The sequence below is a fragment of the Erithacus rubecula genome (assembly GCF_903797595.1).
Source record: "Erithacus rubecula genome assembly, chromosome: 27".
NCBI classification, from domain to species: domain Eukaryota; kingdom Metazoa; phylum Chordata; class Aves; order Passeriformes; family Muscicapidae; genus Erithacus; species Erithacus rubecula.
The window spans coordinates 4,283,359-4,303,426 of record NC_136679.1 but is presented as its reverse complement, the minus strand read 5'-3'; the positions used below and the strand labels follow the sequence as shown (position 1 = coordinate 4,303,426).

Here is a 20,068-nt window from a genome sequence, read left to right as displayed (position 1 = left end):
TTCAGGACCGGCCCTTGGCACTGCCCCGGTCCCCGGTCCCATCCCTGGGACTGACCCCGGTACCGTGACCCACCCACGGTACCAGCACCGGCCCAAGTACGGGACTGACCGGCACCAACCCCACCACTGTCCTCCCGGGTCAGGCCACAAAGGCACATGGGGGTCCCCACAAGCCTCCCTGCCCCCTTGCAGTGCCCTGTCGCCTGCCAGCACCCCCCGGTGCAGGTCCGGGGGGACACAACCACACCCCCATGGGACGCCTCGGGCCCCCACCCGAGGGCAGGGCCGGGATTTATTGTCCGAGGGAAGCAGAGCGGGGCTGTGGGGGAGAATGGGAGCTGGGTGGGGGTGGGCACGGGGGGACCCGGAGACCCCGCTAGTCCTGGACACTGGCAGGCTCCTGGACCTGGCCGGGCTCCTCCTGCGCGTCCCCTTCGGCCGGCGGCCGCGTCCTCTTGAAGAATCCCGTCTGCAAGGGGACACAGTGACAGTCGGGCCCCGGGGAACCCCGCGGCCCCAGCCGCAGGGATCCCACATTATCAGCCCCCCAGAGATCCCTGTGCCACCGCTGCAGGGACCCCATGACATCACTCCTGAGGGACCCCCTCGCACCAGTCCCTGGGGACCCCAAGTGTCACCTGCTTGGGACCGCACAGTGTCACCCGTGCTGCTGTCCCACCGTCCTGTCCCACAGCCCCCACTCCCAGTACTGTGCCCCATGTTTCATGGTCCCTCTGGTGCCAGTGAGGCCGCACCACCATGGTGGATGTCACCAGTGTCCCCAGTGTCCCCCTGTGCCCACTCACCTTCCACATGAGGAGGATGAGGAGGGTGAGGAGCAGGAGCCCAGCCAGGACCCCCAGCACCACCCACCACACTGGCACTGCCCCCTCGCCCCCGAGGCTGGCTCGTACCACGCGGGTGTCAGTCTGCAGAGGGACAAGGTGGGTGACACCTCTGCCACCACTGCCTGCCCCTGTGTCCCCACACCCACGCCAGCCCTACCTGAGCCTTGCCGCTGGGCAGGAGCCGGGGCTGGACGCGGTAGGGCATGGCCGAGGTGTTGAACCACGCTTGTGACTGGATGATGAACTGCGTCAGGAGGTGCTCCCGCTAGGGACAGATGAGGGGACACGCCGGGGACGCAAGGGAACCTGGCATCAGGGGTGCTGGCAGCTAACAGGGCACCCCACACCCGGTACCCCCAGGGTTCTCTCTGGGGACCACCCTGCAGGAGGGGCATTGCAGGAACGTCCTGGGGCCACAATGCCACCTCGTCCCCTCTATTCCAGGCGACAGTACCGTCTGCAGGGTGTCCATCCAGAGCAGGGCGTGGACGCTGACCAGAGCCCGCTGGTCCTTGCCCAGGCTGGGCACGTGGCAGGTGATTTCCACGCACGTGGCATTGTCACAGTCCTGAGGGACACGGTGGGTGTTGGGGGGCCCCCAGCGCAGAGAGCACTCCCAGCCCAGTGCCACCACGGGCTGCAGGTCCCCAGGGTCACCCGCTCACCACACGGACAAAGTCCCCCAGCCCGGCTCCCGGGGGCGGCTCCGCCTGCCGGCGCTCCCGCTGGTGGCTGCCGTTCCCGGGCGCCGCGGCCGTCGGAGCGATCCCCAGCTGGAAGGGGACACAGAGGTGACACCCAGCTCCTTGTCACGTCCCAGCGCCTGCCGGCGAATGGCGGTCCCGCAGCCCCTACCTGGGCGGGGTTGAGGTCGGGGTGGTGGGAGCAGTTCATGCCCCCCTCGGTGCTCAGCTCCAGCAGGTAGAACAGGACTTGGTCGCCCAGCAGGTACGGGACGGCGAGGCTCAGAGTGACCCCGCTGACGGTGCTGGGACCTTTGTTGTGGAGCTGCGGGAGGACGGTGGGGTGATGCCCAGCACCGGGAGTGGAGGGGACAGAGGGAACCCGCGGGTGCCGTGTTCTACCTCATAGACGTGTTCCACCTTGATGCCGTGGTCTTCGGGCCGCTGGCTGCCCTCCACCCAGTGCCAGCTCGTGGGCAACACCGTGACGGCAGGCAGGGAGTTGCTGATGGGAGAGGAGGGTCAGTGTCCCCCCTTGTCCCCCGATTATCCCCATGTCTCCCAGATCCTCACCCTCGCAGCTGCATCTCTGCCTCTGCCTCCACGGGCACTGTCACCGTCACGGATGCATTGCTGGAGCTGGGGCTGTTCTTGCTGTGGGGACACAGCGAGATGAGGGATGGACACTGAGTTTGGGGACATGCTGAGGACACAGAGTCTGAGGTGCCGGTTTCCCAGCAGTGGGTGGGGGACAGCGGCACAGCAGGGTGTCACCTCCGCAGCTGGAGGTGGAAGGTGATGGCATCCCCCATGTCCTCCAGCCCGGACACGCTCAGCTCCATGTCCACGATGATCTAGGGGACAGCAGAGAGGCGCAGCTGCGTGACCAGCCCCGATGGGTGACAGGCACAGCAGGGACCCCGCGACCCCTTACCCGGGCCCCTGCTTTCATGGGGTTGCCCAACTCGCAGAGCACCACGTGAGTCCCATTCTCCTTCCTGGGGTTGCAGCTCAGCTTCTCTTGCCCCTGCGGGGTGGGGACATGAGATGGGGACACGTCATGAATCCTGCCATGAACCGACCACGCTGGGGACCTGCATGAGCTGAGGGCAGGGCTTGAGCCGCACACCCTGGACACCCCTGAACAGCCATCACCAGTGGGGATCCTGTGGAGAGTGCCGGCCGCTCAAGGGCAGGACATGAACCCCGCCAACCCAGGATCCCTGGGCACCCATCCCCACCAGGCAACCTCGATTTGGGTGCCCCCTCTGCTGGGCATCCCCTCACACCCATCACCACTGGGCACCCCCTGGAAGGTGACACCAAGGACATGGTTTGAGACCCCCCGCTCTGGGCATCCCCAAACAGACTGAGGCCACCAAGGGCAGGACACGAACCCCCCCCACCCCAAACACCGAGAACAGAATATGAGATCCCCAGCCCCTGTCATCCCCCACTCACACTCACCGGGATGGTGCTGCGGGCAGCCTGGTAGTGGGTGCCGGGGGGCAGCTGCACCCTCAGCTCCGCCTCGAAGGCGCCTTCGCCCGCGTTGGTGGCGTCGGCGCGCAGGGACAGCGCGGCCTCCTCCCCGATCAGCAGGCGTTGGCTGGGGCTGGGGCACACGGGGACAGGGCTCAGCACCCGTGGGGACACCGAGCGCTCCCTCACCCTGCCCTTCCCCCGGTGCTCACGTGTCGGCGGCCAGGTGGAGGTCGGGGACACAGAGGTTGTCATCACCACAGTCCTCCAGGATGATGTGGGTCTGGGAGGGAACAGGGGGAAACCCCCCCATCCACGGTGAGGTGGGGGAGGGAGTTATTGGGGACAGCAGGGAGCACGGAGGGGACATCCCGGGGAGGAATTGGGCTGGTCGAGGGGCCAGAAGGGACATCCCAGAGGGAAGATTTGGGACAGTGCAGAGTAGAGAGGGGACATTCCAAGAGAGACCGAGGATGGAGGGGAGGGAGGTGACATCACGGAGAGGGAAGCATGAAGACAGCAGAGGGAACATCCAGGAGCACGACTGGGGACGTACCCTGAGACACACCAAGGAGGGAGCAGGGACAACAGGGACATCCTGTAGAGGGACTGGGAATAACAAAGGAAGCAGAGGAAAATTCTCGAGTTTGGGAATGGGGATAGTTCTGGGTACAGAGGAGACATCCAGGGGAGGAGGGATTGGGGACTGAAAGGCGAGCACAGAGTGCAGAACAAGAAGGACATGCCAGGGAGTGGCAGGGACAGTGTGGGGGCACATTCCAATGGAAATTGGGGACAATTGTGGGGAGGAAGGGGGGCAATGTCCCAGGGGGGTGTTGGGGGCACTGGCACAGGCTGGGGACCCCAGAGCTGAGCGCACCCAGGCTGGGGGTACCCACGTGTGTCCCGGTCCAACTGTGGGGATGACCCCACCCCGTGTCACCATGGTGACATCACCCCATAGCCATGTCCCCCTACCTGTGCCTGCACCAGGGTGTGCCCGTAGAGCACCAACCCCGGGGCCTCTCTGGGCAGCGTCAGGGCCACGCTCAGGGCCACCGGGCTCAGCTTGTCCTTGAACTCGGCCTGGTCCTGGGGACACCCATGGGCTGAGCACTCTGGAAGGCACACCCTGCCCGCCCCACCCACCACTGTGCCCATCCCTGTTACCCACCCTCCTAGGACAGAGAGACGCTGTCATCCCCAATCCCTGTCCCCATCCCAGTCCCCATCCCGGCTGGAGAAGCCACATCCCCATTCCTGTCCCCCACCCTCCATGGATTGTCCCCGCCCTCTGACGCGCTGTCGCTGAGCCCGTACCCGAAGGTAGGCGGTGAGATTGCTGCACACAGGGGGTGTCCCCGGTGTCACCACCAGCTCCTCCTGCCAGGACGATTGGTGCCCCTGCAGCAGCAGGACCCTCCGCGACGGCCGGGGCTTGAGCCGGTCCAGCTGCAGCTCAGCCTCCAGGTCTGGTGGGGAACAGGAGGGTGGCACTGGTGACACCCGCGGTGACACCCCAGCGGTGCCTCTCGGGTGACACTCACGGATGCTCTGAGGGAGGTGCTGGCCCGTCACGCTGACACAGAACACCACGTGGAAGCTGCGAGGAAACAGCACCAACAGGTGCTCAGGGACCTGTCGTGTGCCCACAGTGGTGTCCTCATGGTCCCTACGGTGATGTCCCCTTAGTGTCCCCATGGCAGTGTCTCCTCACCAGCTGACACGGACACCAGAGTCGGGCAGGTCACAGTCCAGGATCTCAGGGTTCAGCCCGTCGGGGACACTCAGCTGGGTCTGGGCCACCACCACGGGTAGTCCCCTGGGGCACGGGGACATTGCTGAGGTGCCAGGGAACCCAACGGGGAGCCCCGGGCCACCGCAGGGACGGGCACTCACTGGTACACGGCCACCTTGGCCGCCCCGTAAGCGCCCACGAGCAGATCTGCAGGGACAAGCAAAGGGTCAGTGCCGGGGTGGTGGCACCGGGGTGGTGACACCGGGGTTGGCAGGACGGTGTCGTGCCAGGCCTGTACCCGCGCAGCCGTTGCCGTCCAGGTCGGTGGCACCGCGCAGCGCGAAGCCGAAGGCGGCGGGGCCGGGGAAGGGGCTGTCGAGGCGCTGCGTGGGCACCGGCGCCAGCCCCTCGCTCTGCCCGAGGAAGATGAAGACCTGCCCGCTGCCACTGTCACCTCCCTGCGGGGCTCCCACGGCCACGTCTGGGGACAGAAGGAACATGAGCACCTACCCGCGCTCTCTTGCCTCAGTTTCCCCGAGGCGCGGCACCGCGGAGTGGCACCTCCTTCTGCCCCCTCCCCGCCGCTCTGTCACCTCCGAAGCCGTCCTTGTCCAGGTCCCCGAGGCTGGCGATGGCGGCGGCGAAGCGGCCGTAGGGGTGGGTGCCTGTCAGGGTCTGGGGGGGCCCGGCGAGGGGCTGCTGCCCCCGCCCCAGGTAGACGTAGAGGCGCCCCAGCTCGCTGCGCTGCCCGTCGGAGCCCCGGGCCATGTACAGGGGCGCACCCACCAGCAGGTCGTCCCGCCTGTGCCCGGCGCGGGGTCAGGGTCAGGGTCCGCAGGTTTGGGGGCTGGGGGCACCCAGCGGTGCCGTGCCAGGCGCGGGGCAGCACCCCTGGGTGTCCCCATGGAGGAGGAGGGGACGACTGTCCCTGCTCTCACCCGTCCCCATCGACATCAGCCACTGCCACCGTGTGTCCGAAGTACGAAGCCACCTGGAAAGGGTCCGGGTAGAGGGTGGTACCGGGGGTGCCAGGGACACAGTGGGCGGGGGTGCTATGGGATGGGGGCAGGAGCGCTGTAGAGCACCGGGGGTGCCACAGGACAGGTACCTGCTCGCTGGTGATGCCCCGCACCCGACGCAGAGTGTTCCCTGCAGTGAAGATCTCCACCTGCCCAGGGCAGTGTCAGACGCCAGGCCCAGCCCGGGGCCACACATGGTAGTGTCCCCTGGTGTCCCCTCGGCCAGGCACCGGCACCGGGAACTTAGCAGCACTTACCTCACCTCTCGTGTTGCTCTTGTTGGGGACCCCCACCACGTACTCTGTGAGGGATGAGAGCCCTGAGTGCCTCCATTGAGACACAGGGGGGCACAGGGATACCCCCGGCACTGGGGTGGGCACAAGGATACCCTTGGTGCGACATGGGGGCATGAGGGCACAAAGATTGATGAGACCCCTGTCCTGGCACAACCTGTCCAGCCCCCTCGGGAAGGGAAGCAAGGTCACTCTGGAGCCCCGGGGTGCCCCTGCCCCATGAACCCCAGTTCCCTGCACTCCCCAGCCCTACCTTTGGTTTTGGGGTTGCCATCAAACTCGCCTACAGCCACCGAGTACCCTGCAGGGAGATGGGCGTTGGTGACCCGGCGTATCCCAGCAGGAGCTGGCAGTGGGGCGGGGTGCCCGTGCCCACTGCTCACCCCGGTACCCGTCCTCGTAGGCCACGGACACGGGCTCCGTGGGGCGCCCGGGGCTTCCCAGCCACAGCAGCGACGTGCCGAGGAAGCGCCCGAGGATCTTGTCCAGCTCCACCGAGTACACGAGCCCTGGGGAACACGGCGGCGGGGAGCACCAGCACTGACAGGGCACCCGCTGCCACACGCCCTGGGATGTGGCCCTGGGCTGCCAGTGCCACTGCGGGTGGCAGTTACGGGGTACCCCACCCGGGATTCCTCCTCCCGCCGTGCCCACCCAAAGGGAGCACCCCGGGAGCACCAGCCAGGGTGGCAACGCCGGCAGGAAGGACTCACCCGTGAAATAGTACCCGCCGGGGGCACCCAGCACCAGCGTCCCGTCCTGCGGGAGGAGCTGGCTCAGCATCACCCCGGGGCGCCCAGGCATCCCCCTAAAGCATCCTCATACAAGTATCTCCCACCCTAGTATTTCCCATCCTGACATATGCCAGCCCAGCATCTCCCATCCTGGCACCCCCACCCCAAAATTCCCTCCACTCCTTCCAGAATTCCCACTCCAGCATCCCCTATTTCAGCATCCCTACCCCAACATCCCCGGCCGTGACACCCAGGTCCCACGCTGGCCACAGCCTCTGCATCTCTATCAGCACCCCATGGGCATTCCGAGGGGTACCCTGGCCCCCCGATACCCTCAAGGTGTCCGAGTCCCCCGAGTCCCTCCAGTCCCCCAAGCCCCTTAAGTCCCCTCTCACCGGGGTGACGGCGGCGCTGAAGCCGATCTCGCAGTAGCGCTTGTCATGCACTGGGGGCACAGGGCAGGGTCAGAAGGACGCGGGGTTGGGGGCACCCCCCTCCCCCCGGTCCCCCCTCACCGTAGTTCGTCTGGCGGTAGGTGCTGGCCATGGTCTGGTCGCGGCAGGGCGAGTACCAGACCGCGCGCCGCTGCCTCGGGCTCCACACAAAGCAGGTGCCCGTCGGGGTGCGGAACGCTTCTTGCTGCCCCTTCATGGCGTTCCAGTGCTGCAGCGGGGCACAGACCTGGGCACGGCGATGGCACAGGCTGGGTGCCCGCCCCGCCGCCACCCACGGCTGCCCGCATTCCCCCCGATGCACCCACCACCAGTTTGTCGTCCCAGCTGGTGACGGACGCTCCCAGCCACTGGTGCGACTTGTAGGTGTGGAGCTCCAAGGTGCCCTGGCTCTCGCTCTCGTCCCCTGGGGGAGTGGGACAAGGGGAATGTACGGAGCTGGCACCCCCGCCCTGCCCACCCCCCACCCCACGGCGCCCACGCACCCGCAGTGTCGATGGGGAGGGGTTGGCAGGGGGTCTCGTCGGGGGGCCAGGAGCAGAGGAAGACGGCGCCGGGCTGAGCCACGCCGGGCTGGGACGTGTTGGCACGGGGGGCCCCCACGGCCACGCTGGGCCTGGGGGGCAGAGCGGGTGTCAGGGTCGGCGGGCGAGAGCCGTGCCCGTGCCCGACCCCGGCACACCGGGCCTCCCTACCTTCCCTCGCTCATGTGGAAATCCATGGCGAAACCGAAATAGCTGCCGGGGGGTCCCTCGTATATGGTGGGGGGCTCCTGGAGAAGCCCCAGTATGGGGGGCAGGTGCAGCCCCCCGAGGAACAGCAGCACTCGCAGCAGTCCCATTGTCACCCCGAAGTGTGGCCACAGCCCCGTCCCGGGGTGTCCCTGGCTTATCTCGGGGGACGCAGCTGGGGACGGAGCCAGCAGGAATGGGGAGCACAGGAAGCCCTCCCCCCTCCGGACCCACAGAAGCACATCCGCTTCTGCAGGGAGCCAGAGAGGTGCGGGGGACACGGATGTGGCCGGAGCGGGGGGGGCAGGAGGTGGCAGAGCCACCAGGAGACACGGTGACGGGTGGGGGACACTGAGCCTATCGCCCGCCGAGCCCGCACCCAGCCCGCCGCGGGGTGCCAGGCTCGGGGTGCCTATTTCGGGATGTCCATCTTGGGGTGGCTATTTCGGGGTGCAGGCAGTCCCTACCAGCGGAAATGTGGCGTGGAAGGGGGAGCGCAGAAAGCACAGGGCCCCTCCATCGCCCCCGGTATCCCCTCCGCAGCCGGATGGAGCTGACAGCACCGAGCCCACCCGCACTAGGCATCACCCTCCCAGTGTCCCCTTTCCCGGGCAGGGACACCCCAAAACCCCGCCAGGGGAGAGGCACCAGCGCTGGGCAGGGCAATGGCTCTGGCAAGGGACCGGGGGCAGGGTGGGGACAGCCACAGCCAAGGGAACGCGGCGTGTCCCTGTCCCTGTCCCCGCGGAGCAACCGGTGCCCGCAGTCAGGCCTGTGACAGCAGCTCAGCCCTGCCCGGACAGCGGCATCGGGCCCTGAACACACCTGCAGCATTCATTTAAACTGCGTTAATTAAGGACTCTGGTGCTGCTCGAGATCTCCGGGGGTTCCTCGTGCCAATCGAGCGCCGGTGGCAGGGAGAGGCCGCAGAGCATCTCCCTGGGACCGGCCTGTGTGAAACGGGGCTTTTCTCCTGAGCTGAAGCTGCAGGTGGGAGGCAGGACAGGGGACTCGGGGGGGGTTCGGGGAGCACAGGGGTCCTGCCGAGCCAAATGGCACCTTAGGTCCGGAGTGGGGTGTGCTCCAGCCCTTCGGGGCAGCCCTGCCCTGGAGCTGCAGTTGGAAGAGAGCAGCATTTGCCCAGAGCCGTGGCAGCGCTCCGAGGGGGGGAAGGGTTCAGCTGAGCCCGCATCAGCTCCGCGCCCCGGGAGAGAAGGACACCAGACTCAGGGGCAGCTGCTCCTCCTCGGGAGGTCTCCTCCCAGCTGGCAGCAGCATCTGAACCCAGCTGGAGCCCGCATCAGACCCCCTGGAGGCAATTGTAATTCTTTCTTCTGTCCAATTACTTAATTTCCTGTTTCTTTCAGCACTTCTGCACCATCCCTCATCAGCTACCTCCTCTCAGGGCCACTGCCAGGGAAGGGCAGGTGGCACTCTGGACCCCGACCCTGCTGGCATACAGAGGGTGGATTTTTTTCCTTTAATCAAACCAGGCCTTTGGTTAGGAAAAGGAGAGGCTGGTGCTCTACACAGCAGCTCCCCACCACCACACACCACACCTTTTTTTCCACAAATCATTGGTTTATTAGAAAGGTTTTTTTCCCTCATTTTACAGCATATATATATATTTATATATATATCTTATGTGACAAAGTTAAATACAGTCTGTTTATGCTCGTTAAGTAATGACAGGTTAATTATTTTAGCGCTATCCTGTAGTCCAAAAATAATCCCTGCCCACAGCGTGATGGGGCCGGGGCATGGATGAGCCCTACAAAGCTCATCTCTGACAGTAACACTGAACTGTTTGGTATTTACAGGAAATTGAGTCCCTTTTTTGTGACTGCTGTCACTCTGACCTGCTCCAATTTCTCATTTACACGGTGAGGGAGCTCAGGGGAATTTTTGATCCTTTAACTCTGCCTGGTCTGGTGCTGCACTCCAGGAGGGGACAGGAGGATGAGGAAGGGGACAGACAGAAAAGGGACGGGGAAACCACATCCCCACCCTGCTCAGAGTCCCCTCCCTGCAGCTGTGGTGGCCCCAGGGCTGTGACACCTGCAGGGCCCTGTGAGTGGGGACAGCAGCAGCTCATCCCCTGCTCTGGGGTGGGGAAGCTGAGCTGGGTGATGCTGGGAGAACTGGGAAATCCAGGTATGGGTTATGGACTGAGCTGGTGTAACAATGTGAGTGGGATGGGAACAGTCCCAAGGCTCCTCCTGCACCAGCAGGGTCTGCACATTACTGCTTCCAAAGCAGGGGAAAAGGAAAGGAAAAAGGAAAAAAAAAAAAAAAGACTCTCTATACTCTGGGAGCACCCTGAATTCCTGCTGCTCCCCAGACTGCTCCAGTGCCCATTCCTATGGCAGGGAGGAATGCAGCATTACCTGCCAGAGTCACTGCTATCCCCACACCCCTCACCTTGCCCAAGTCCCACCTGTTGATTTTTTTTTCTTCTGCAAAATTCTAAATGAAGATTTTTTTTGTTTGTTTTTACATTTTATAGTACATAAAAACTTCAAAAATACATGAGCTTGGTAAAATATACATGCTTAGCTGTTCTGCATCTAGCTGAAACTATAAATTGAACCTTTACAAGTGTCTTGGGTCACCTACAGCAAACATATTTACACAGAAGCCACCAGAACAAGTACCACTAAGAACTGGCTGTAAAAAATATTATTGCGATATACTACAAATGTAACCTTTGATAGGAGCTACAAAAAGCAGCATCTTTGTTTACAGAGTTCAGTGCAATTCTTTACATTAAAAAAAAAAAAAATCCTATAAATTAATAAGGAAACCATCAGTGTTACAGAGGAAAGAACACACTTCACATCCTGGCTGCGCTCCCCTGTCCTCTGTATTGCTTCAATTCCTAACAGGATTTTCCTTCTCTCTCCCATCCCAGTGCCTCTTTCCCAACACCACAGAAGATGAAATTCAGAGTGATTTTTTCCCCCTTTCAGGAGAAGAGTGGTCAAAGCCCAGACTGACTGGAATCCCAACCCTGACCCAAGAACCTCTCTTCATCTGGGATATCCAGGCCTGGTCCTGGCGCAGGAGAACACGGATGCAGGCTGGAGAAGGATGGGAGCTCTGGGCACACACACAGAGCTCCTCCTGCTCTTTACACTATGATCTTACTTCTACCTTTGCTGCTCACACCAAGAAAACCCCATGTGTGCAGTGACAGGGGCCAAGGAACCTCCTGCAGTGCCTGAAAGCCGAGGCCTTCAGTCCCTCCGCAGCTGACAGCTCCCCACGTTCCATCGCCAATTACAAGCCGGATTCAATCATGCTATTTTAATTAGATGACCTCATTAAAAGGATTTTTAGAGATCCATTAGTGTGTATGAAACCTCATTTATCATGTACAAGGTGGCAGAAGGGAGATGACCAAGTGTAAGAATCCAAGGGGAAAAAAAGCCTTTCCAAGTGTCTCGCTGTTATAAAGGTGAAATGGCTCTCCCAGAGCGGCACGGAGGAGTCAGAGCGAGACATTGCTGGGATACAGCAAGAGCCCAGCCCTCGAGCCTCGGCCTCTTGGGCTGCTCAAGAGTGAAAGGAAACGCTCAGGCCTCACCTGCCCACTGGCTCGACTCCAACCCCTTCCCAAAATGCCAACTATTCTCCTTCCTCCGAGGTTCCTTCATTTTGTCCTTCATGTTCCGTGGCTGGGTGGATGCTGTAAGTCCTGTCCTGAGAAGATGGGGTGCAGCAGGGGGTGGAGGTGCAGGGCGGTGGCGGCGGCGGCGGCCGCAGGCCTCGGAGCCAGGAGGGTCGGGTAGAGAGCGTGAGGGACAGGGTGGAAGGTGAAGGGGCCCGGGTGGATGGCGGACGCCGGAATGATGTGGATGGGGTGACTGGCCAGGAAGGTGGCGGGGTGCCCTGGAATAATCGAGTGGGTCAGGTGGGACAAGGAAATGGGCGTCAGGTGCGGCTGGGGGATGTGGTGGACCTGAGCGAGGGGCTGCGGGTGCGGGTGGGGGTGGATGCCGATGGCGGCGGCGGCGGCGGCGGCGTGGTGCTGCAGGATGGCGTGCTGCACCGTGGTGATGGACGTGGCCGACGCCGCCGCCGGCTGCTGGATGTGGATGGGCTGGAGCGCGGGCGCGGCCGGCGCCAGGGCGGCCGAGGCGGGGAAGGCCTTGACTTGCTTGGCCAGCAGCTGCTGCTGGATGTGCTGCTGGGCGGCCTGCTGCAGCTTGCTGTACTTCTCCATCTCCTCGGGGGTGAAGGTGATGGGCTGGCTCTCCAGCGGGGCTAGAGAGGAATCTTCTCCCCCCTCCTGATCCCCTTCCATGCTCGGCTCCCCGCTCTGAGGCACGTAGCCAGGAAAGCGATCAACATCTGGAACTAAGGGCATCATACTGGTTTCTACTGGGACCTGCTGGTTGCTCCCGTCCATGGCCTCCAGCCCATCACCATCGCTGGGATTCGAGAGGAAGTTGTGTGGCATGACCAGATCTCCGGAGCCAAAGCACTCAGGGAGTGCAGGCGTGTCCAGAGGAAGGGATGGCATCTCCACAGAGGCTTCATCACGTTTCTGCTCATCCAGAGGCTTGTCCTGAACTACCATCACCACATCTTCTAGGAGAGACTGGCCAGCCAGCTGACCCTCCTCCATGCCTTGGGAACCATCCTCAGCATCTGACAGCTCCTGCTCCTCGCCCCTCTCCAAGCCAGACTCCTCGTATCTTCTGGAGTTTGGTTTCCGAATGGTTGGCAACTTCCCAATTAAGGGCAGAACCGGTTTGTTGCCTAAGGAAGGAGGCAGTTTGGGGCCAAAGTAGCCCTGGGGAGGATCTTTGAGCTTTATACCCACTTTGTTTGCCCCCGACAGCATCTCGTCAGTGACGCAGGGCTTCTTCTCAACCTTCCTGGACTGCACCTTTTCCAGGAGCAGCTTTGCAGTGACAGAGTTCCTCTCCTCAGGACTGCAGTCCCCTTCCGAGGTGCGCCCCGTGCCACAGCCGCTGCTGTTCTGGGACAGAGAGCCAGATCCTTTCAGATCCTCTCCTTTGCCATCCTCCTTCTTCAGCAGCGACCCTTCACCTCGGCCTGTCCGGAAATAATGAGGAGACTGGGAGCGATAGATCTTGGACCTGATGAAGTCCCTTCTGCCAGACCTTCTCTCCTCGGGACTCTCGTGGCCCCGCGAGCCCTTCCGTGACAGGGATCTCTGCGAGTGGCTGCGGGTGCTACGGCTGCGGTCCCGGCTGTAGCTGCGGCTGCGCTTCCAGCTGCGGCTTGTCACGCTGCGGCTCCTCCTCTTGCTCCGGCTGCGGCTGCAGCTGCTGCTGCGGCTCCTGCCCCGGCTCCTCGACCTGTCTCGAGGGTGGGTTCGGCTCCTGCTCCGACTCCTGGACCGGCTCCTGCTCGAGCTGTAGTCGTCTTCCGACGAGGAGTATTTGCGCCGCTTGGAGCGGTGGTTTGAGCTGTTGTAGTCAGAGTCATCCTCCGAGTCCTGGGAACGCTTGGAGTGGCAGCGGGAGCGGTCGCTGTAGTCGCTGTAGCTGTCGTCCGAGTAGCTCCTGTGGCAGCTGTAGCGGCTGTGGCCCGAGGACGCGTCCGAGCTGCTGGAGTAGGACCTGTGTGAGGAGTGCCTGCGGCCCGAGCGGGAGCGGCTGCGCGAGTGCTCGCTGCCCGAGTCGTAGTCGTCGCTGTACTGCGACGGCGATTTCTGGCGGCAGCGCTTGCCGGGGGAGCCCTCGTCGCTGTCCTCGTCATCGCCGCTGCTCTGGCGGCTCCGGCGGCCGCTCCGGGCCTGGGACAGAGCTGGGCAGCGCCTCCTCGCACCAGGCACCTGCTGCAGCTCAGCCTTGTGTCTTTTGCTGCCGTGCTCCTGGCAGGAGTTACCTCCGTCCTCTTTTTTACCACTGCTTCCCTCCTCAGCAGACAGGGATTTCCTCTGGGACTCCTGGGAGCATCGCTTTTTCTTCTGGAAATGGCTGCAGTCTTCAGACAGTTCAGGTTTCAGTGCCCGGTCTGACTCAGTTGAAAGGGAGGATTTACCCTTTTTGTGCCTGTGCCTTTTCCGTTTCTTGGGCTTCTCTTCCCCCAGCTCAGTTTTCCGGGCCTTCTCCTCAGCTTCCTCCTTGTGTTTGCGTTTGTGTCTGCTGGACTTTTTGTGCTTCTTTTTCTTTTTGTGTTTATGGGACCTTCCAGATTTACTCTTACCCGTTATACTCTTACTGCTGTCCTCCTCCTCTCCCTTACCGACACTTTCCAGACTGGACTCCTGCTTGCTCTGGGATTTGTTTTCCATTTTTTGAGCAGAACTGTTCCCTACACTTTCAGCCTCCTTGGCTTTGCTCGCCTCACCAGGTTCTGTGCTCTGAGTGTTGTCTTTACAAAGCCCCCCTGGATCCTTGGATTTCTCTGCCCCTTTCCCTTTTGCATCCTTGTTACGGGAGAGCTTGAAGTCAAAGTACAGGGGGTTGCAGCTGTAGGACACAGAGGGCTCAGCTTTGGTGAAGATGAGCAGCTCTGAAGGCCACTGCAGCGTCGTGCTCTCGTCCTTACTCAGCACAGGGAAAAAAGGTCCCATGGGGTGCTTTGGTCCCTCAGAGCCATCTCTGCAGCCCAAGGCAGGAGGAGGAGCTTCTTTGGCAGTGTCTGGCTCGGGGGGATTGCTCTCGGAAAGGTTCTTGCTCTCCTGTGTACTTTCATTCTCTGGGATGTCTTTTTGCTCTGTTTTGCCCTGCTGAGCTGCACTTTCAGTAGTACTCTGCTCCTTCTGCTGAGCCGTGCTCTCAGCAGCCTTTTCCGTGTGCTTGCTGGGTTTGGGTTTGGGGGGACTCCCCTTTTTCATTTCGCGCGCGTTTTTTTTGTTCACATTTTCCACTTCTGTTTGCTCAGTAGCCTTCATGAAAAGCAGGAATTGAAAGTTGGGCTTTACTTTACAGTGAGCTGGGGGGATGTAGTGGTAATACTCTGGTTCCACAGCTGTTGGTCCATCTTCTCGCCTCATCTTCTTCAGTTTGGATAAGGTGCTGGTCAGAGCCCCACTGTCCTTGTCATGCTGGTCATCATCCTCTGCCTTGCCATCAGAATTATTGGTGCCTTCACCCTCCCCAGATTTCTGCAGGCTGCCAGCCTCTGAGGACCCCTTCTCATCACCTTTTGGCCCATCTGCAGAGCTGGACTCATCCACGTGGTCCTTGAAAACAGAAGCGATGGTCTCCAGCTTCACTGGGGTCTTCTTGGCGAAGGAAAAGGACACCCCGATCTTCTGCAGTGGAGTTCCCAGAGAACTCTTAATACCAAAGCTGACAGCCTGTGTCCCCTGGGCAGGTGTCTGGCCTGGCACCACAGTGCCTTGTCCAGTGTTCAGGAATCCCCTGTCTGTGGTCATCTCTGTGGCCTGGCCGGAGCTTGTCTGGATGAAGGAGCCACTGTTGGCCGCAGAATCATCGTCATCTCCACCTCCTTCCTCGTCCACAGCCACCGTGGTGGTCCTGAACATGGGCCCACTTCCAGGAGCACTGGAACAGGGGAGAGAGAAAACACAGGTGACTGGTGTCCCTGGCCCTCTGCAGGAGGATCCATCCCTCAGCAAAGACAATCTTACACAGTTCAAGTGCTCTTGAATGTGCCCAGACACATGCATTAAAATATCATTATACAGCCACTCAAAGTTTTTAATAACATTAAATTACTGAAAAAAAATGTATTGCTGGATAAAGCAATTTGGGGATGCTCTGCACGATCAGTTTAGTGAATTCACTCCTACCAAAACCACAGCATCAGCCCCAAACACCAGTGTGAAGCTTTGTCCTCAAATCCTGTGCAGTACCCCAGAGCAGGAATGCCAGCCCAGCCCAGCCCAGGGCTGCAGCCTCCTGGGCTTCAGAGGTGCTGGGGACCACCCAGACTCACCACTCAGGCTGCCTCCTCTGCTCAGCCAGCTCGTGCAGGCGCCGCAGCGCTTTCTCCTGCTTCCTCTCATCCTTCCGGGACCTCGACGAGACATTGCGAGCAAATTCCCTTTGCTTGAGATCTTTCAACCTCTGAGGCAAAAGAAAACAGGGATGGATCAGATCAAAGCTGTTTGTGGTTTATCCAAGAGCAGCTCTTTGCTGTAGCATTGGAAATTGCAGTGTCAAACCCCTCCCCAGGGACATTTATTGAGCCAGGATGGAGCAACAGCATCTTAGCTCAACAAACCCCATGGAGCACACTGCCATCCTCCCAGCAGCTGGAGGAAAAGACAACTGGTGGTCACTTTTGGCTATGACTTCAAGTTCTGTGTATACCCCTTTCCAATCAACACTACTTGTTTTCTTTAGCATGGACAACAAAGCTGATTTTGAAGCAACAAGCAAATTCTGGAAGGAAAAGAGGAAAATAAGAAGGGTTGTTTACTTTGCCACTCTTGCAGGGTGCAGATGTACTTGACAAACAGTGCATGACACAAATCAAGAGCACGGGCCAAAGGACAGGAGGGATTAGCTGGTGCCAGAGTTACCCAGGAATGACATCTGACAAAAGCAATGTACCATTACATTGGAGAAGGAGCCAAAAATCCCATGCAAATGATTTTGCAAGCAAATCCAGAATACAACATACACCACAACCAGTTACTTGTTTTCCTGACAGTAGTTCTGAGAGGGTCAAGAAACAAACTGCTCTAAAGGCAGGAGGGTCTCTTGGGGTTGAATACTTTGGGGGGCAGAAGCACCAAGTTCCCCAGAAATCTTATCATGAGGGAGCAAACCCCATCCCAAGGCATTTCAAACATCCTAGTATCACTGAGGAAGTCTAGGTAGCCAATTCTAACAGAAAATAAACATCCAAGACTTCAGAACATTTTGGAAAGACCCTGTCTCAGAGCACAAGAAAGGGCTGCTGGTTTTTCTTGGAATATATGTGGATATTCACAACATTTTTTTTTTTGAGTGCTCTACAGAAGTTTAAGTAACAGAAAGCAACAAAGACAGACCTCTACCATCCTGAAGGGATTCATTGTTCTTTTTTAGTGCACATTTCAAAACCCTTTCAAAGGGCCCAGTTCCAGAACGCATCCTGTACTCAGCTTTTGGAAAATGTTTCATGTTTTTCAGGCATTTCATGCAGGGCCTGGGAGACTAATAGGACTCAGAGCAAGAGTCACTTTGGAACAATTCTTGTACAGGATGTACAAATCACTGGTGAATTCTAAATACTTCTGGCTGGCTGACTCTGCCTCTTTCCTGGAGCAGCATCAGACTGCCACACACAGAAACAGTGGATGTGGAAACCAACCCAAAGCTCAGATTAGAGGAATTAAGCTGGCTCAATGTAAAGAGAACATTGCTTTGTGAAAAAGGGGGAGATTGGACAAGACAGAGGATTCTCTTACCTAATTGTATTTACTAAATGTGGCTGATTGTTACCAAAATCAGAGGGGAGGACACACAATAAAGATACAACTACAGACACCAGTAGAAAGAAACTCACTCTTGTGATCTGGACTCCCAAATTAGAAGGGTTTGCTTTCAATACATCAGCTGAAAACATCACATCACAAAGAAAAAAAGAAAGTAAAAATATAACAAGAGTGGAAGAGAGAAAAAAAAACCAACCAAGCAAGCATTACTAGAGAGCTGTGGGGGAGTGTGCCAGCTATTCTATGGAGCAGGAGCAGAGCCAGCAGAGCCATGGGACCGAGCTGGAGCAGGGGACACAAACAGACACACACAGACACAGCAATGATCCCACCTGGAACAGCAGAGCTACTTTCACCAGGACAAGTAAAGGGCTCAAGGGTTTTGTGGTGTATGTTAAATGTTACAAAGTTAATTTTGTTCCAAGAGGAAGGAAAAAATAATAGATGGACTGAGCAATGCTATCAGCTTTTTCATGCTGATTTTGAAAGTGTGTGTGAAATGCTCTGCGAAGTTACAGCCACCAACAGCTGACAAAACTATTTAATGGAGGCTGATGCCAAGTCTGGAGATCACTCATCCATTTGGAAAAAAATATGACCCAGCTATTTACACCAGACATGAACTGTGACCTTTCCCTCTCAAGAGGAAGGTGCAATGGTGCACTCAGAGCCCCCTGTGCCCCCAGGCATGGTCCTGATCATCCTCCAGGACACCACTTGGGCTCAGAGCTGTTGGGACTGATGCAGCTGCCCCCAGGCTCTCCTGCCTCCATTACATGGCAATTTGAATGCAGACAGAATTAAATGCCCATTATTAAATGCTGATCTTTGTGTGTCTCTGTTCCCCCAAACCTCCCACTCTCAACACTTAGAATTTAGAGGTGTGAAACAAATGAACTATCCCAAAGCATTGTTAATTCCAGAATATGCACCACAGCAACTCCCAGCTGCACCCAAACCTGGGCCCTTCAGGCTGACAAACCACTGGCCCTGGTGTCAAGGATGCTGAGAATTTGGTACTTCCAGAATTGGGGAAGAGTTGGTCTGGTTTTCAAAAGACAAGAGATCTCAAGGCTGAGTTTCTTTTTATCACACAGGAGTCAGGAGGAAGTGTCTTGCTGGGGAAGTACAGGATAGAAAAGCTCACAAATGTACTGTGCCAGCTCCTTGGAAATGTAAAATACGGAACAGAACATAGCTCAGCTTCTTGGACTGACCTACACCAACATACCTATCATCAGAAATGACTCCATTGGCTGGACTATTGTCTTCCCTAAATGCATCCTGGGGGAGATGGGGGGGAAACAGGAGCCCACACTGCTCATCTGTAAGAACTACCTGCTACAGGAATGAAAAATACCCAGAACCTTTCAAAATAACCTGTAACTCTCCCCTCACTTATTGTTGCAAACATGTCACTGAATCAGGTGATTGATGCCCTCCAAGAGTGGATAATCAGTTCACTGCAGCTATGCCCACCCTTCTCCCCAGTCCTGACTCCTGTGGAAGGAGCAATCCAAAGCCTGCAGTACAATTTCACCAGGTGAAGGGAGCACATGGAGCACTGAAATGCTGCTCACACACTTCCAGGTCTCAGCATGCCCAGGAAATCATTTGAACTAAACAGATATTTAAGCTCAACTTACACTAAAGAAATTTCCATCTAATCCTGAGGAGAGTGTTTGTTATTCTAATCCCCCAAAAACCTCAAAATTACTTTCTGGACCACAGCATATGTATGGGTGTGAGGGGAAGCTGCAGGGGCATGGAACTGCCCCTTCCCCAGAACCACAGAGAAATCCCAACAAGGATTTAACACAGCCACTCAGCTATTCTCAGGGAGCTTCTCCCCCCCACAAAGAGCCCTGGTAACTTGTACTTTTGGGGTGAATCCTCTCTTTTTAAGTCTTCTCACTGTGCTTAGCAAGACTGATTTTTTCAACAGGATCAGAGCCACCAAACCTGCATTAAATCAAACACATGCTTCATGCTACTACAGGATTTCAAAATTAAGGGGCATTTTTTCCTCCAGGGACAGTGTATTTTCTGAGGAAGGAAGAAGCAGTTTATCTAAGCAGCAACATCCTTTCAAAGTGCTGGGGACCATAAAGCCAAGGAATATTCTGCTGGTTTATTACTTCAGCTGTCAGAAGGGCCAGCAGTGCAGTGACCAGCAATGATACAAATCACGAGCACTTCTATAAAATTTCTCCAGATTTCCACATGCTGTAGGCAGTAGTTCACTACCTTCAGCCTTCCTGGGGTTTATTAATAGCTGCCACCCCCCTCAGCTTTGGAACAAAGAATTGTATTTTAAGTTTTCAGCCTTGTTTCTAACAAAATTCCAAACTCGTCTCTGCATTTCCACTGGAGTGCAAACTGAGCTCCTAAAGAGCAGGTTTGGTATCAGATCTGCAGCTACCTCTGCACTGCAGCACAAAGAGGCCACAGTGCTGGATTATCTCCCAATCTCTGCATGGCTCAGGAGGGGCCAAATGGCAAACACCACCAGGACCTTCCAATTCTCACAGAAGAGCTTAAACCAGCACTACAGCACTGCTGAAAAGCCCCTGAGAGCCCAGCACAGTGAAGAGAGGAAACCCAGGGACAAGCACAAGTCGGGAACTGCTGCAACAGGAAAACCACTGGATCATCACAGAATGTCCTAAGTGGGAAGGAACCCCCAAGGATCCAATCCAACTCCTGGCCCTGCAC

General features: G+C 58.3%; 2 protein-coding genes across 11 annotated transcripts in view; both read right to left on the bottom strand.

Annotated features, from left to right (window-relative positions):
• Window positions 1–139: 139 nt before the first annotated feature.
• Window positions 140–8,242, bottom strand: ITGA2B (integrin subunit alpha 2b). Of its 4 annotated transcripts, XM_079327774.1 has the most exons (30): window positions 7,945–8,238; window positions 7,735–7,865; window positions 7,558–7,655; window positions 7,313–7,478; window positions 7,193–7,242; window positions 6,777–6,822; window positions 6,447–6,572; window positions 6,317–6,364; window positions 6,028–6,071; window positions 5,860–5,919; window positions 5,690–5,742; window positions 5,345–5,553; window positions 5,050–5,232; window positions 4,913–4,958; window positions 4,731–4,835; window positions 4,561–4,616; window positions 4,334–4,485; window positions 3,992–4,105; window positions 3,226–3,296; window positions 2,999–3,146; window positions 2,466–2,558; window positions 2,306–2,385; window positions 2,105–2,185; window positions 1,934–2,036; window positions 1,704–1,856; window positions 1,514–1,621; window positions 1,303–1,416; window positions 1,006–1,113; window positions 807–929; window positions 143–469 (listed from the first exon to the last, which is right to left on the bottom strand). In XM_079327774.1, the coding sequence occupies exons 1-30, from the start codon at window positions 8,088–8,090 to the stop codon at window positions 377–379; spliced, it is 3,108 nt and encodes a 1,035-aa protein (XP_079183900.1). In that variant the 5' UTR covers window positions 8,091–8,238; the 3' UTR covers window positions 143–376. The 4 variants fall into 4 exon arrangements, with proteins under 4 accessions (XP_079183898.1, XP_079183900.1, XP_079183899.1 ...); XM_079327772.1 differs by having other exon boundaries at window positions 140–469; window positions 6,447–6,822; window positions 7,945–8,240; XM_079327773.1 differs by lacking the exon at window positions 143–469 and having other exon boundaries at window positions 573–929; window positions 7,945–8,240.
• A 1,297-nt stretch (window positions 8,243–9,539) lies between these two features.
• Window positions 9,540–20,068, bottom strand: part of GPATCH8 (G-patch domain containing 8) — a 55,707-nt gene continuing 45,178 nt past the window's right edge. For 5 of the 7 annotated variants that reach the window (XM_079327768.1, XM_079327766.1, XM_079327769.1 and 2 more), the window contains 3 exons: window positions 17,425–17,474; window positions 15,865–15,995; window positions 9,541–15,470 (listed from right to left, as the gene is read on the bottom strand). In XM_079327768.1, the coding sequence (XP_079183894.1) occupies window positions 11,645–15,470; window positions 15,865–15,995; window positions 17,425–17,474 (4,007 nt within the window). In that variant the 3' untranslated portion in view covers window positions 9,541–11,644. Of the gene's footprint in view, window positions 15,471–15,864; window positions 15,996–17,424; window positions 17,475–20,068 lie in introns of all 7 variants that reach the window. The other 2 variants (XM_079327764.1, XM_079327765.1) reach the window with 2 other exon arrangements.

What these genes read in the sequence shown, in the direction of transcription:
- ITGA2B (XM_079327771.1), bottom strand. Translation starts at nt 8,090, where the DNA reads ATGGGACTGCTGCGAGTGCTGCTGTTCCTCGGGGGGCTGCACCTGCCC. An exon ending in GCTGGGACGACAAACTGGTG is followed by an intron (nt 7,479 to 7,557) that starts GTGGGTGCATCG and finishes CGCCGTGCCCAG; the next exon opens with GTCTGTGCCCCGCTGCAGCA. An exon ending in TTCCACCTCCAGCTGCGGAG is followed by an intron (nt 2,186 to 2,305) that starts GTGACACCCTGC and finishes GTGTCCCCACAG; the next exon opens with CAAGAACAGCCCCAGCTCCA.